A 14,115-nucleotide genomic window follows, 5' to 3' on the forward strand; every position below is an offset into this window, starting at 1 on the left:
CAAGTTTCCCAGAATATTTGCTTTAATCAATGATGAAATTGCAAGGGCCTAGACTTGCAATGAGTTATCAAAAAAGAAGGCCCCTGCCAGCTGCCACCAAATGTCTCAGGGTACTGCTCTTATGACCGATGCTCTTCTCTAGGACAACAGCTTTGTATATTTAGTCTTTTTAATCGATCACCTGCTCAGTGCAACTTCAAGAACGTCATCTCAGCCACAGTATCAACAGCAATGTAGGCTCAAACTTAAGCGATACAACAGAAGAGAACACAGTATTACATATATACACGGCGCAGCTTCTAAATTCTAATCCCATGCTCAATGGCGGTGTCAATTTGCCCTTTAGCTCCCACCCCTGTATTTCAGCAAATTGCCCAAACTTTCTTCAATTTTTTGGGACATTCCCTGCTTTAGTATAACACCTGCTCGGCTTGCTTGCATCACTCTAGGTCAGCTTCCCATTCCTCTACTTGAGGGGGTCTGTCAGCCCCCAAGTTCTTGCTATATTTCGTTTAGCCACTCCCCTGTTAGACTAAGCCAATTTTTTTTGTGTCTTGACCACCCCTTCTCACCAGTTATATGAAGTAGGAGCCAACGTGCTTTCAAGGTGAGAGTGAGGACGAACACATGCCATTATTTGCGTCACCTCATGCCAATATTGCTAGATAGAAGGACATTCCCAAAGTATATGGTAGAATGTCCCCACCTACCCCATCCCCAAGCACACTGATCGGATGCACATCTTCCCAGGTGAAACAGAAGGTGTTTGGAGTAGTATGACCTATGCAGTATTCACAACTGGACGAGGCACAATCTAGTACGAATCGTCACTTCCCAGGGGCTCTGTACTGCCTCTACTCATTCATCTTCAATTAGCCTAAGAGCCCCCTCCCAGGCCTCTCTCAACACACCCAATGGATCTGGGGAGTTGTTCATTAGCTTTTTGTATGCAAGGGAGATTGCCTTCTGCGGCATATGGTCTAGCAGGACACAATCTTCTAGGGGCAAGGACTCAGGCAGTTGCTCTCCTGATGCGAAATGTTGCCTCAAAGCATGTCCAAACTGTAGGTGTCAATAGTGTTACGTCTCTGCCATCACATATTCAGCATGTAAGGTCTCAAAAGGGGCGTACAACCCATCTCTCTAGACGTCCCCTAGGAAGTCAATCCCAATATGGACCCACTTTGTAAAACCCGGTAGCCTTCCCACTTCTCTCAACAGGTCACTGTCCCATGCTGACATTTTCTCTGTCAGCTTTCAAAGCCCAGGATCTTATTTGCCTTCCGCAAGATGTAAGGCCTTTTGGTTCAACAGTTCTTAACCTTTCTCTGATAGTTCCCCTTCCCCTGAATCACTACTGGAAGACAGTGGCACCCGACCTACGCAATTTCTACTATTTTAACCTCAAAACAAATACAGCAATGAATTTACTTCAAGGAAACCCACAAATTATGAAATATTTAATCCACTAACAAAAATCGAAATTTTAATTGGAAGGTCGGGTTGTTTATAAATCTAGTTTTATTTCTAAAACGTAAAGGAACATGATAGACTGAGCATTTTATTTGTTGCCTTGTAAAGTAGGTTCTTTTTGCCCTCGTGCTTCAATTGTGGCCATCAACCGTCCATATTAGATTTTGATTGATCTATTGATGCTGCTCCCAAGAGTCAGGCTGTGGCTACCAATTTAATTTTTAGTCTCCAATTTTAAATTATTTAACGTTCGAGTATTTTCAAATGTTTAATTGTGCCTTTTGTTTTTTTATGCATAAATACACGATTAACTTGCTATTTTTCTAAACAGTCGCAGACCCCGTGGGTAGGCTTTGCAAGCTCCCAGAGGTCCATGAAAAGAACTGCTACAGATTACTCTCATATTAGGTTGAATACAGCTCTATGCAAAAAAGAGACAAGAACATTATTCTGCAACCACCGTCTTAGATTGCCTAGGCCTCTGCATACTATAATAAAAATTGAGCATATGCATGAATTTCCAAACGTGATACAATGGTTTTACAATGGCTTTGTTTGTGCTATACCAACTTTTTTTAACAATATCTGTGAGATCACCATCTTAGTGCTAGTGTCAATATAATACAGAGGGTCGGGTTACAAATGGGTACCATCATTTCCTACATAAAAAGCTGACAGATTTAACTAATGGTGAATAAACAAATTGACACTGCATGTGAGGCTGCTAAGGAGATAAGAGCTGCCCTGATATTTCTCGGACAAAGTATGCTCAGACACAACAAAAATAGAATCCTACTTATACAGAGGTGTGGAATTTAATAAATATCTACTTATCCATGGGACAAGTTGATTCCTAAACCTACCTGTCCTGTAAAAAGAAAACAAAAAAACAGCCTTTTTGCTGTGTAGTGTGTCAACAAATTATGGCAGCTGTCTCATAGCTCTGATAACAGCCTCTCTGATTATGCCTGGGCTAATACCACAGCAGGGCTTAAATATGAGCAATTTCCTTATTTTGCCACCTTTCTGCAGATCTGCATACTGGGGCTGGAGGAAGCAGTAAACAATAGTTCCGGGGCCGGAATGCCTTTGAGTCTGTGCAAACCTACTAACTTGCATGCTTAAGGATTTTCCTCAGCTCTTCTGTAATCTCTTCCCATACTGAGAGGATGGAAATTTACTCCTGAGAAGAGCTGAAGTAGAAGTTCTTCTGGACATGGTAAAAAAGTGGTTGGAGGGAAAGTGAACTTGTGAACGCTCAATAAATTTTCGCATGAGCAAATCTACACATGCCTACTTGCCTGTGCTAAAATACAGTTCACAAACATGTTATAGTAGGGCAATTTCCTAGTCTACTTCTGTAAGTTCTTGTGAATTTCTGAAAGCCGCTAATGCGAAGATAAATACCATGGGTGCACTTTTGCGACTTTCTTTAATAGGGCCCCTAATTAGGTCTGCCGTTAACCAAGACATGATGTTTTTATTAAAATTATATTTCTCTATCTATGGGCTGGCTTTACTGTGAGCGATTGAAGTCTGCTCTTCCAAGGAGCATATTGGCACACAAAGTTTTGTTCAACTACTGTGGCAATGTGTGCTTTTTGAACCCAAAAACCTTTTTGTGCTTTTTTGCCACGGTTTGTTACAATGGTGAGGGCCTGGCAGGCTCCCACAACAATAAAATGTTACAAACGCCATGTCATAACAAGACACGCATTGACAAAACCAAAAGACTGACAACCAATGTTGGCTTTGCCCAAGTGCATGTTTATTTTCATATTTCCCATAATCCTGTTGAAAATGGTTAGACTGAATTTTCATTATGAATATTCATATAATATTTGCCTATATATTTCCTACAATTTAAATTTACTTTTTATTACTATGTAGTCCACATTACATACGATTGTTACACAATGGACAATTATATACTTTCTTCCAATGAGACGCGTTAAAAAAAAAAAAAAAAAAAAAAAAAACACCTTACTCTGTGGTCATATGTGGCAGCAGCAATTATTTACAAATAAATCATACGCTGGTACCTAAATTTTCCCTTTGGAACGTGCGGTTGCTGCAGTTCAATGTGAATACTAAGGCAGCGTTAGTCTAAAGCCATCTCGGGCATTTTTAATATATGTACAGCCACTTTTAACCTCGTTACCTTGCAGTGCTTAATTTGGAATTACAGCCCAAAGCAAAAAATGTATTTCTGAAAAAAGGTATTTATTGAGTTTATATGATAATTGTATATGTTTTTTTAATCTCTCCTTATTGCAATTATGACCACGATTCTGGTCAAATTAACATCCTTATTACACTATGACTATTTCACTCTTGATATGTTTGGGTGACCCTTTTAGTTTATTTCCTGTTACTCCTCTGTGGCTGTTTTGTGTCTTTTTGGGGGAACTATGTTAGTCAACCAACAACTCCATTGGTGGGGTGGTGAAAGTAGTATTCTATTTGAATAAACATGGCAGATTAAATTAAGATGCTAAATTGCAGCAGTTTCATTTTTTGCTGCACAGGAAGAATGTAAATGAAGCGCTTTAGATATACGCAGGGCCACAAAGAAATTATGAAGCAGGGCTGACCAATTTATGTGGCAAGAAAAGTCCAGGTCTGAATTTACAATGCCTATAGTACTAACTAAGGCAAATGCAAGACCTATTGCATTGCAAATGCTCATTTCCTAATGGCATGTTTTTTCTGAACATTTACTTTTGAAAGCAAAGAATCATCAATCTTGCTAACAAGCTTCTGCAAACATTTGCATCTAATCAGAGAGCATTCTGGAAACCTTGTACATAGCCTCATATTGTAAGCTTTTCAAATGTATGCAAAAACGTTTTTTTTTTTTTACTTAAACCACTGTCAGTAGTGCGGTTTGATCATACAACGTTAATTTAGAGCGCTCACACTAATAATAAAGGCTTTGCATTAATACAAGTTTGAACAACAACATATGGACACAAATATTACCTCAACTGCAGACAGTTCCGTTTCCTGTAAACTGGCAGCCAAAGGGGTTTGGGTTGCAGGGGGTTGGGCCTACTTGTCCCAAGGACAAAATAAACATGACAACTTGTTGTTCTTGACCCCAAACAATATGTCTTGGGTGTCTGGCTATAGGAATTCCACACCCCTGTTTAGTTTTTTTCCCCCTTTGGAATGTGGTGCAGCACAAGTATACACAGTAGTCTGAAAAAAGTACATGGGTACTATGATTATCACAAACATTTACCTTAAATGTGACACACAAGCACTCTATTTTTGTAATACATCTGGGAGGGCCGGATTTATTACAAAAACAGCGCATTTATTTGTAAATGAATAAACTGCTGCTGCAGAGTTTCACCTGTTCTCAGGACATGAACATCTAGGACATGCCCAGTGCTCATGGAACAGACATCCATCTTATTTTCTCTAGATGCATGGCAAAGCTCCTACAGGGACAATACAAGCTTTTTTTTTTTTTTTTTTTTTTTTTTTTAAATCAGATTTATTGCCCTACACTATATTCAGAATTAAGACCCAGATGGTACAAGTCTGCCTCACATGATTACCTTTTCGAAGCTCCCAAGCATCGATGTCTGGTTTGTTGAAGTATGTAACCCACCGAGCATCAAACTCTTCATCTGATTCATGTTTTGCATGGGAATAACAGCGAGCAGCTCCTGCAGCTGTGGAAGATAGAAAGAAAAACAAAAATCAGGTGAATTTGGATTTCATTTGCAATTATCCAGATTGCAACATTTTTAAAAGGAGACCGGATTCTCTTCATACCCCCGTGATTCGCACACTTTACTAACGATAGATGGATGATGGCTTAGTCCGCCAAAAACAAAATCTATCACCTTTTGCAGAAGTGTAATTACAGACGTTTCTGCATAAGGATATTAATACTGTACTGAATTAACAGATTTTTACTGCTTGTCAGCAAACAATTCCCTCAAATACACGTGGAACCACCTGGGAAAAAAAATTATATATATATATATATATAAAATAAAAAAAATGTAAGCACACATTCTTACTACCATAGAGGAAATGTATTTCAAGCAAGTGAATCAATCTTTCATAGCTCAATTAAAACAAAATTGGTAATTTACCTGTACTGATGGTAAAAATTAAAAACTGACAAGTTCCATTAAAAATGCTGCCTTAGCTCAAAAGGATCAACTCTGCTGTATCAAGAACAACAATTAGCAGGAGCTTTTCTAATTTCTTTAACTTTTCATATATGCTCTACAACTAATTTCATCCTACTACAAATTCATTACGGACAGCCCATTAAGTGCATGTTTTTGCAGGATCTTAACTTAATGTTGACGACCTCTCCCCTGAGGAAGTTGCCAAGGACCTTTAACCCCTACGGTGCCTTGGACGAAGTGATCTCGTCCAAGGCACCGGTTCCCAGGTGCCTTGGATGAGATCACCTCGTCCTGCACCCGGGAACTGGGGGTAGACGACTGTTTAACAAAGGTCACCATTTGTACGTAGATAATTTCTACACTGGAGTGCAGTTGTTCAAGGACTTGTTTAGAGTGAACACTGTTGCTTATGGCACAATCCGTTCTAACCGAAAAGGCTATCCAAGGGAGCTGGTCTGTAAAAAACTTGAGGGGACAGTGCAGTGCCTTGTGGAATAATGAGCTGCTAGCTCAGAAATTTTCAGACAGGAGGGATGTGTACATGCTATCTACCATCCATGATGAGAGTACTTCCTCTGTGACTGTTTGGGGTCAGGTTGCGGAAGTGCGCAAACATGCATGCATTTTGGACTACAACAGGCACATGGGTGGTGTTGATAGAGTAGATCAGAGGTTGGAACCTTACACTGCTCTTCATAAGTCTTACGTGTGGTATAAAATGTTGGCCCTACATTTATTTAATTTGGCAACTTTTAATGCTTTTATTGTTCACCTGAGTCAAGGATGACATTTGTTAAATTTCAGGAGTCAGTGATAGAGAGCCTTATTGTGGTGGAACGGGCAACAGTTCCTAGAGTAGAAGTGGTGGAGGATGTGGCTAGATTGAAAGATCGCCACTTTCCAGATCGCATTCCTCCCACTCCCAAAAAAGACTTGCCCACAAAGAAATGTTGAGTATGTGCCCGGAGATCAATCCGGATGTACTGCCCCGAATGCCCTTCAAAGCCTGGGCTGTGTGTGCCCAGCTGTTTTAGAAGTTACCACACAAGGAAAAACTTTGGGGAAATACTGTGAGCTTAAACTGCCTATTTTATATTTTCATATGTTCGGTTTCACGGTTGGCATTACCGTCATGTATTTAGTTAGAGCTTTTGTGTTTGTAGTTTTGTACTTATTTTATAAGTAGTTAGTGGTTTCTTTGTTGTTTATAAACAAAAAGAAAGTGATGGCAGTGTGCGTGGGGTGGCGCTTGGCTGGCGGTATGGGTGGGGTGGCGCTTGGCTGGCAGTATGGGCGGGGTGGCGCTTGCGCCAGTCCACACACTCATCAGCTGGTGTGATTGCTGTATCAGGCATGTGGGCTTATGAAATTGATAGGCCGTTGACTGGTGATGTTGATGCGAGTGTTGTAATGTGCTGGGCCCGTGGCTGGCAGCGTGAACGGTCTTGTGCATGTCATGTATGAAAGGTGTGCGACTGGACTGTAAAGCGGTCGGTGCCTTGCCGTAGCTTTACAGCTCACAAGCTGTTAGTCATTGGTTCCGTTTTCTGGCCTTTCAGTTATTACCAGTGCATTTCATTTTTGTGAAATCTCTTGTTAATAAAATTTGATCTACTGAACCATCACTCACCCTCGTGCCAAATCCAACCAGTATGTGTGGTACAAATGACAAAACCTGCTCCGCTGTAATCAGGCGTCGCAGCACACTTGAGACACGCTAGGTGTGTCAGGTGGGACCCCGATGATGAAGCATGCCACCAACTTGGTTGGTGGGTGAGGGGTCTTTTTCACATAGTCTAAGGGCGTTTCTTTCCACAATTTTAGTGTTGGGCACATCAGACGTATGTGGACACATCAAAACGATATATTACAAAACTACCTGTGTTTGAGGGGGAAGGGGCACCTATGTTTTTGGTCCTGGGTGTGGCCTTCATCTAGGGAAATCTACCAAACCCAGACATTTTTTAAAACTAGACACACCAAGGAGTCCAGGGAGGTGTGGCTTGCGTGGATCCCCCAACATTTTCTTACCCAAACTCCTCTGCAAACCTCAAAATTTGCTTAAAAAAGCATATTTTCCTGACTTTCGTTTGTACGATCACCGCTCCAGCACAAAATTACTACTCCCCAGCGTTCTCCTCAGTATCGCAAGTAAAATGACACCTCACTTGTGTGGGTCCCCAAAGCAGAGGCAGAGTCAGCCTAAAGATGTGTAAAAGAAGAATATGTCCTTATCAACTCGCTGTGCTATCCCCTCTATCTCTTTTGGCCTTATTCTGTTGCAGGCACCTGGCCCACCCACACAAGTGAGGTATCATTTTTACCGGGAGACGTGGGGGGACGCTGGGTGGGAGGAAATTTGTGGCTCCTCTCAGATTCCAGAACTTTCTGTCACCAAAATGTGAGGAAAATGTGTTTTTTTTTTAAGCCAAATTGAGGTTTTCAAAGGATTCTGGGTAACAGAACCTGGTCAGAACCCCACAAGTCACCCCATCTTGGATTCCCCTAGGTCTCTAGTTTTCATAAATGCACAGATTTGGTAGGTTTCCCTAGATGCCGGCTGAACTAGAGGCCAAAATCTCCAGGTAGGCACTTTGCAAAAAACACCTCTGTTTTCTGTCAAAAAAAGGGATGTGTCCACGTTGTGTTTTGGGGCATTGACTGTCGCGGGCGCTAGGCCTACCCACACAAGTGAGGTATAATTTTTAATAGGGAGACTTGGGGGAACATAGAATAGCAAAACAAGTGTTATTGCCCCTTGTCTTTCTCTACATTTTTTCCTTCCAAATATAAGAGAGTGTGTAAAAAAAGATGTCTATTTGAGAAATGCCCTGTAATTCACATGCTAGTATGGGCACCCCGGAATTCAGAAATGTGCAGATAACCACTGCTCCTCAACACCTTATCTTGTGCCCATTTTGGAAATACAATGGTTTTCTTGATAGCTATTTTTAACTCTTTATATTTCAGCAAATGAATTGCTGTATACCTGGAATGAAAACTTACTGCAGGGTGCAGATCATTTATTGGCTCTGGGTACCTAGGGTTCTTGACAAACCTACAAGCCCTATATATCCCCGCAACCAGAAGAGTGCAGCAGACGTAACGGTATATTGCTTTCAAAAATCTGACATTGCAGGAAAAAGTTACAGAGTAAAATGTAGAGAAAAATTGCTGTTTGTTTTCACCTCAATATATTTTTTTTTTTCAGTTGTTATTTTCTGTAGGAAACCCTTGTAGGATCTACACAAATTAACCCTTGCTGAATTCAGAATCTTGTCTCCTTTTCGGAAATGTTCAGGTTTCTGGGATCCAGCATTGGTTTCACGCCCATTTCTGTCAATGACTGGAGGAGGGTAAAAGCACAAAAAATGGGGTATGTCCCAGTAAAATGCCAAATTTGCGTTGAAAAATTGGATTTTCTGATTCAAGTCTGCCTGTTCCTGAAAGCTGGTGATCTTCGCACCGCAAACCCTTTGCTGATGCCATTTTCAGGGGGAAAAAACCACAAGCCTTCTTCTGCAGCCACGTTTTCCAGTTTTTTTTTTTTAAACAAATTTTCACTGTATTTTGGCTAATTTCTTGGCCTCCTTCAGGGTAACCCACAAGGTCTGGGTACCTCTAGAATCCCTAGGATGTTGGGGAAAAAGGACGCAAAATTGGCTTGGCTAGCTTATGTGGACAAAAAGTTATGATGGGCTAAGCGCGAACTGCCCCAAATAGCCAAAAAAAAAGGCCTGGCACAGGAGGGGGAAAAGGCCTGGCAGCGAAGGGGTTAATATAATGTGCATCATTTAATGTAGTTTCATAAATGTGCACACCATCAACATAATCCAACTCATATCCAGTGAGCCCACAATACACCATTGCATAAATAGAGGGTTCCTCTGTGACTTTCTCACAACTCGTGCTACTCAGCTATGGCAAGCTGATGTTCTAATTCCACAAAACTTGCTGGGGATGGAGAGTGGGGCATATGGAAGAGGCAATCTCTCAACATCGCTCTTTGAAATAAAATGTATGAATTTCAAAAATACAACAAAAAACAAAAAAAACACACACACACAAACTACTACCTCTTTGCCCTTCAGCACACATACACACATGTATCCTGTTTCAAATGGAATTCTGATGCTCTTGACACTTGACTGCCTGGATTTAGATCAGCTGATATGTGTACAGTTCACCCCAGAGGGCTACTGACACTATAGAAAGATAACAGATGTTTATTGTTACCCAACTCAATGGTGCTCATCTTTGCACGTCAAAACTTCTTTCTTGTTAAGTGCCCAGGCCAATCTAAAAGCCCAACTCTTCTACGTATGTGTGGCTCCTCTTGCCACTATCACCAGAACATACATGGCAATAGACCTCCCCATACATATCGTACCACTGCCAATGGTGAGAGCACATTCCAATCTTGACTGATATTGGTTGTACACTTGATAACAGACAATGCACTAAAATTTACATGTGACTATATTGCGTTTTTTGCAGCCCGCCATCCATCTGGAAAGCCACCTAGAGCTTAATCCACCGATTCAAGTGGCCAACACTGCAGGTTTTTACATTAGTCTTTGCTCAACGTCTGCTACTACCCAGGCATAAAAAGTGAACACATTTATCTGCATCTGGCCAGACTTCATTGGCTACTTCTGCCAAAAGAAATATGTTCCATATATAGCGCATGGCTCATACAGCCATCAAAGCAGCTGGATACATTTACCTCCTCTGCTCGTGCTTGTCAACTTCATGCATCTTATTTGACCTGTGTCAAGCTCTTCACATTAAGATTGCTAGTCTAGATAGAAGCACCTTTCGATTGAGTGAACTGTGTACTATTATTCTTATTTCCAGAAAAAACGAAGTCTAGTTTAGTGTTATATAACGCCCGACCAAGGTTCAGCTTAGAATATAGAGCCAGAAAACATTCAGTTAACTGAGTGCACTTACAAGCTCACAAGCCAAACTGACAGCATGAGGACAGGTTATTTGCGGATACTGAGTATCAATAACGAAATGATGGGTAATTGATGGCCTATCGGATTGCTTGTTAACATTCAGTTTCAAAATACTGTGTATGCCACAGTACACCACTTGTCCTGTTCACCTGCAAGAACATAGCCAATTCATTTCGTGTGGAATGCAATATATGAGTGATTGGTAACATGCGAAGTCACTACAAAAGCAACTTAACGACAAATGGGCTGGAAAACCAAATAGGTGAAAATTCAATCTATTTCACTTAGGCAATTGCTGTGTGAAAAGCATGAGCAAAATATTCATAAAGGAAAAAGACCAATCTGCTAAAAACATGTATATAATAACAATAATTGCCATGGCTTCTCTAACAACCATGTAGCCCAAAAAAAAAAAAAAAAGGCTAGGCACTGAATGTACAAAAAAAGCCTTAAAAGACAAACCCGCCATGCGTTTCTAGATGAGCAGCATAACTATTTGTGATTTGTTGTGGGCTCACAGCCGATTGCTAAATAATCTAGTCGGCAAAATCTGCATTAAATGGGTCTTGCACTCTTTTCTCATTGAAGAGAAGAGTGATTCTTACCAGCACACTGCATTAAATAAAAGTCAGCAAATGGAGAAAAAAAAAAGTGTAATTCTTCAGGACATTAGGCACCGCCAGCACGCTAAAAAAATGACTAGTCAAAAAAAAAAATTATGCAAGTTAACTTCAAAGTAGCAGGTGTACATTTTCCAAATGTTAATAACAAAAGTTTGCGTCTACTCTGTACCTGGGAGTAATCCCTAACTAAGGTCTGAATCGCAAACCATAAATTAACTAAATATTCATTACCAGCATTAAGAAAAAATATAACAAAAAAGGGAAGGAAAAAAAAAAAAAATACCTGCACAAATAATGCAAATGATCTACATTTTCAGGCCCTTGCATACGGCAAGCCACTTTGAACTTAAATTATTGACAATAAAAGGTGTATGGCCAATTTAATGCAAGTAGCGATTGACTACCACTCTGCTATTTATTACTGGCTGGTAGGTAATGTTAATTTTTCAGGTTGGCTAAAGATGCTGGGACTGAGTGCAGGGTCGTTTGTAAAATGGTATACTTCGTCTAGAGCAGTAAACAGCCCACACTGGCAAAGTTGTTTTATATGGTAGCAAAATATCTGCATTTGTAGTACAAAGTATAGAAACTGCAACTCTAGAGCACAACTCTGGCGTGTAGATATTGCGTAGTGCTTAGGTGCAATGCTATACAAAACATCAGAGTGTGATACATTTTCTTGGTCCAGCAATCTTATTCGACGCAACATAAACATCACATCTACCATTTTGTCGAAGAGAAGCAGAGGCCTGGTCATAAGTGAACTTCTTCTCTATTTGCCTTTGAAGTGTGTGCTCTATGTTCAATGTCACCTTCCTTCCGGGTCTGCTGACTGCTCACTGTGCCTCGGTCTTCCTGTTTCACAAGGAAGACTTTCAAATACCACCTGATACGGTCATAATATACTTAGTGCGATTAGATCAATGAACATAGCTACAATGGGCGTGGGCGTTTACTGCTCCCATTCATTCTTACTACCTTAAAAAAATTGTATGAGTGCTTAAGCCAAAGCTAGGCACATCCAACCGCCCTCCGACCCCCCATGAGTTATCTAAACAATTCCTATGCCACTTTAAAAAAGCTGAAGCAACATAACTGTTTATAATTTATTACCATATAGCTAAAGTATGCTGTAATCGACACCCATTCTACCTACGATTATACTAAGGTGCAAACACACCAAAGATCTAGGGACCCGTAAGTGCGACCCTATGATCCGCACTAGCGCCGAGCAGTGACACCATACCTGGATCTCGCTGACCTACATCCAAGGTATTTACACCTTATAGCAAGGAACTGCTGATCCGCGCTAGAACCCCAGTAGTTGCTCTGCTCAGTGACAAACATTGTTCGTTGACCCACCGAGCAGAGGTAACACCCACTGGCCCCTTCAACCACCATAAGTACCGGATCTCTAAAAGACCCACCTTCGCCAATCCTTCTACAAAGACACCCCCCTCCCTCCGACTACCCCAGGGAGGGAAAGAGCCCAGACCTTCAGTGATGCACCTGGGACAAAGGTCCCTCATTTACCCTTCCCTTGACCATAATGAACCAGGGCCAACACGCCACGAGCACCGACGCCCCCAAACACGCCCGACTAACCTACCCCCAAGAACAAATTCACCACTTTCAACAACACCCCCAATGACCTACTCACCGTCATCGCCACCCTGCTTCCAAGCAACGTTCAACACCGTAACAGTGACCCAACAGACTAACATTCATACCAGATGTACTCATCCCACACCTGTGATCCCTCACCAGACAACGGACACCCACTAACCTACTGCCCAGCAAACAGTGAGTTTCCATCCCGCGCTAGCAGGACTTCAATGCCTCTCCAACAAGTATTGCGCATGAAGACCGCAGAGGATCATAAGCACCTAAGGACCTCCACCTGAAGTGATACTACTGTAGGCATCCACCTGCATCGCCTGCAATAGCTCACAACTTGTAGACCTCAATGATGAACATCACCATCAAACATCCTGCTGTCACCCTAATGTCCCCAGCTCACCACTTAATTAAAGAAACACACGGGATTCCGCTAACACATTGGACTCTCCGATTCCTCCCTAAGAACTCGTCTTAGAGGTACCCACTCTTCCAAAGGGTAGGCCGCAGGGTGTCCTCCAATGCCATAACGTTCAAGGGCATATGAGGCACCGGCTCTTACCTGGGGTTAAACTCGGCTGAGCCAGCAGGCGACCCCGGAACAGGCCCCGTACTGCCCCGCTCGAAGCGCAGCGGCGGACCAGGGAGGCTGCGAGCATGGCTGTGTACGGACGGAAGGCAAATGGTGTCTGGCTCCGAGGTCACAATACACAGGCACGCGCCTCAAAGATGTCCCACGCACGTTCCTGCTCAGCGGTTGCACCACACGCTAACCGGAAGTGGAGACGTTCACGCCGGCTGCAATGACAGAGACACAGAAAGGGCAGCGCGCTGTGCTAGAGGGCGAAAGGACGTTTTGCGTCCAGTTTCGTCATCGCGCTGCGAACGTCCCTGCACTCCAGTACATAAAAGTGGAAGAAGGACTACCCAGGAGTATACTCAAGGGGAAGGAGGATATTTTTCAAGAGAGCCAAAGGACTAGTACTGTAAGGTCATTAGGTGCCCTTTTAGTATGGACAGAAAACGAAAAACTTCTTAGGTATCGTGAAAGAACGGTTTAATTCTATATAACCCCTTCGGTGCCAGGCCTTTTCCCTCTTAGGTGCCAAGCCTTTTTTTGGCTATTTGGGGCAGATCGCGCTTAGGCCCTCATAACTTTTTGGTCACATAAGCTACCTACACCAAATTTGCGTCCTTTTTTTCCAACATCCTAGGGATTCTAGAGGTACCCAGATGTTGTGGGTTCCCCTGAAGGAGACCAGAAAATTAGCCAAAATACAGCGAAAA

The 14,115-nt window shown here is 42.0% G+C and overlaps 1 protein-coding gene across 1 annotated transcript in view; it reads right to left on the reverse strand.

The window, feature by feature from the left end:
* The window catches only part of COX5A (cytochrome c oxidase subunit 5A), a 40,056-nt gene extending 26,424 nt beyond the window's left edge, over positions 1–13,632 (reverse strand). The window contains exons 1-2 of the mRNA XM_069222148.1: positions 13,391–13,632; positions 5,040–5,156 (exon numbers count right to left, since the gene is read on the reverse strand). Coding sequence (XP_069078249.1) covers positions 5,040–5,156; positions 13,391–13,487 — 214 coding nt within the window. The 5' untranslated portion in view covers positions 13,488–13,632. The remainder of the gene's footprint in view (positions 1–5,039; positions 5,157–13,390) is intronic.
* Positions 13,633–14,115: the final 483 nt, after the last annotated feature.

Source organism: Pleurodeles waltl, chromosome 3_1 (assembly GCF_031143425.1).
Source record: "Pleurodeles waltl isolate 20211129_DDA chromosome 3_1, aPleWal1.hap1.20221129, whole genome shotgun sequence".
NCBI classification, from domain to species: domain Eukaryota; kingdom Metazoa; phylum Chordata; class Amphibia; order Caudata; family Salamandridae; genus Pleurodeles; species Pleurodeles waltl.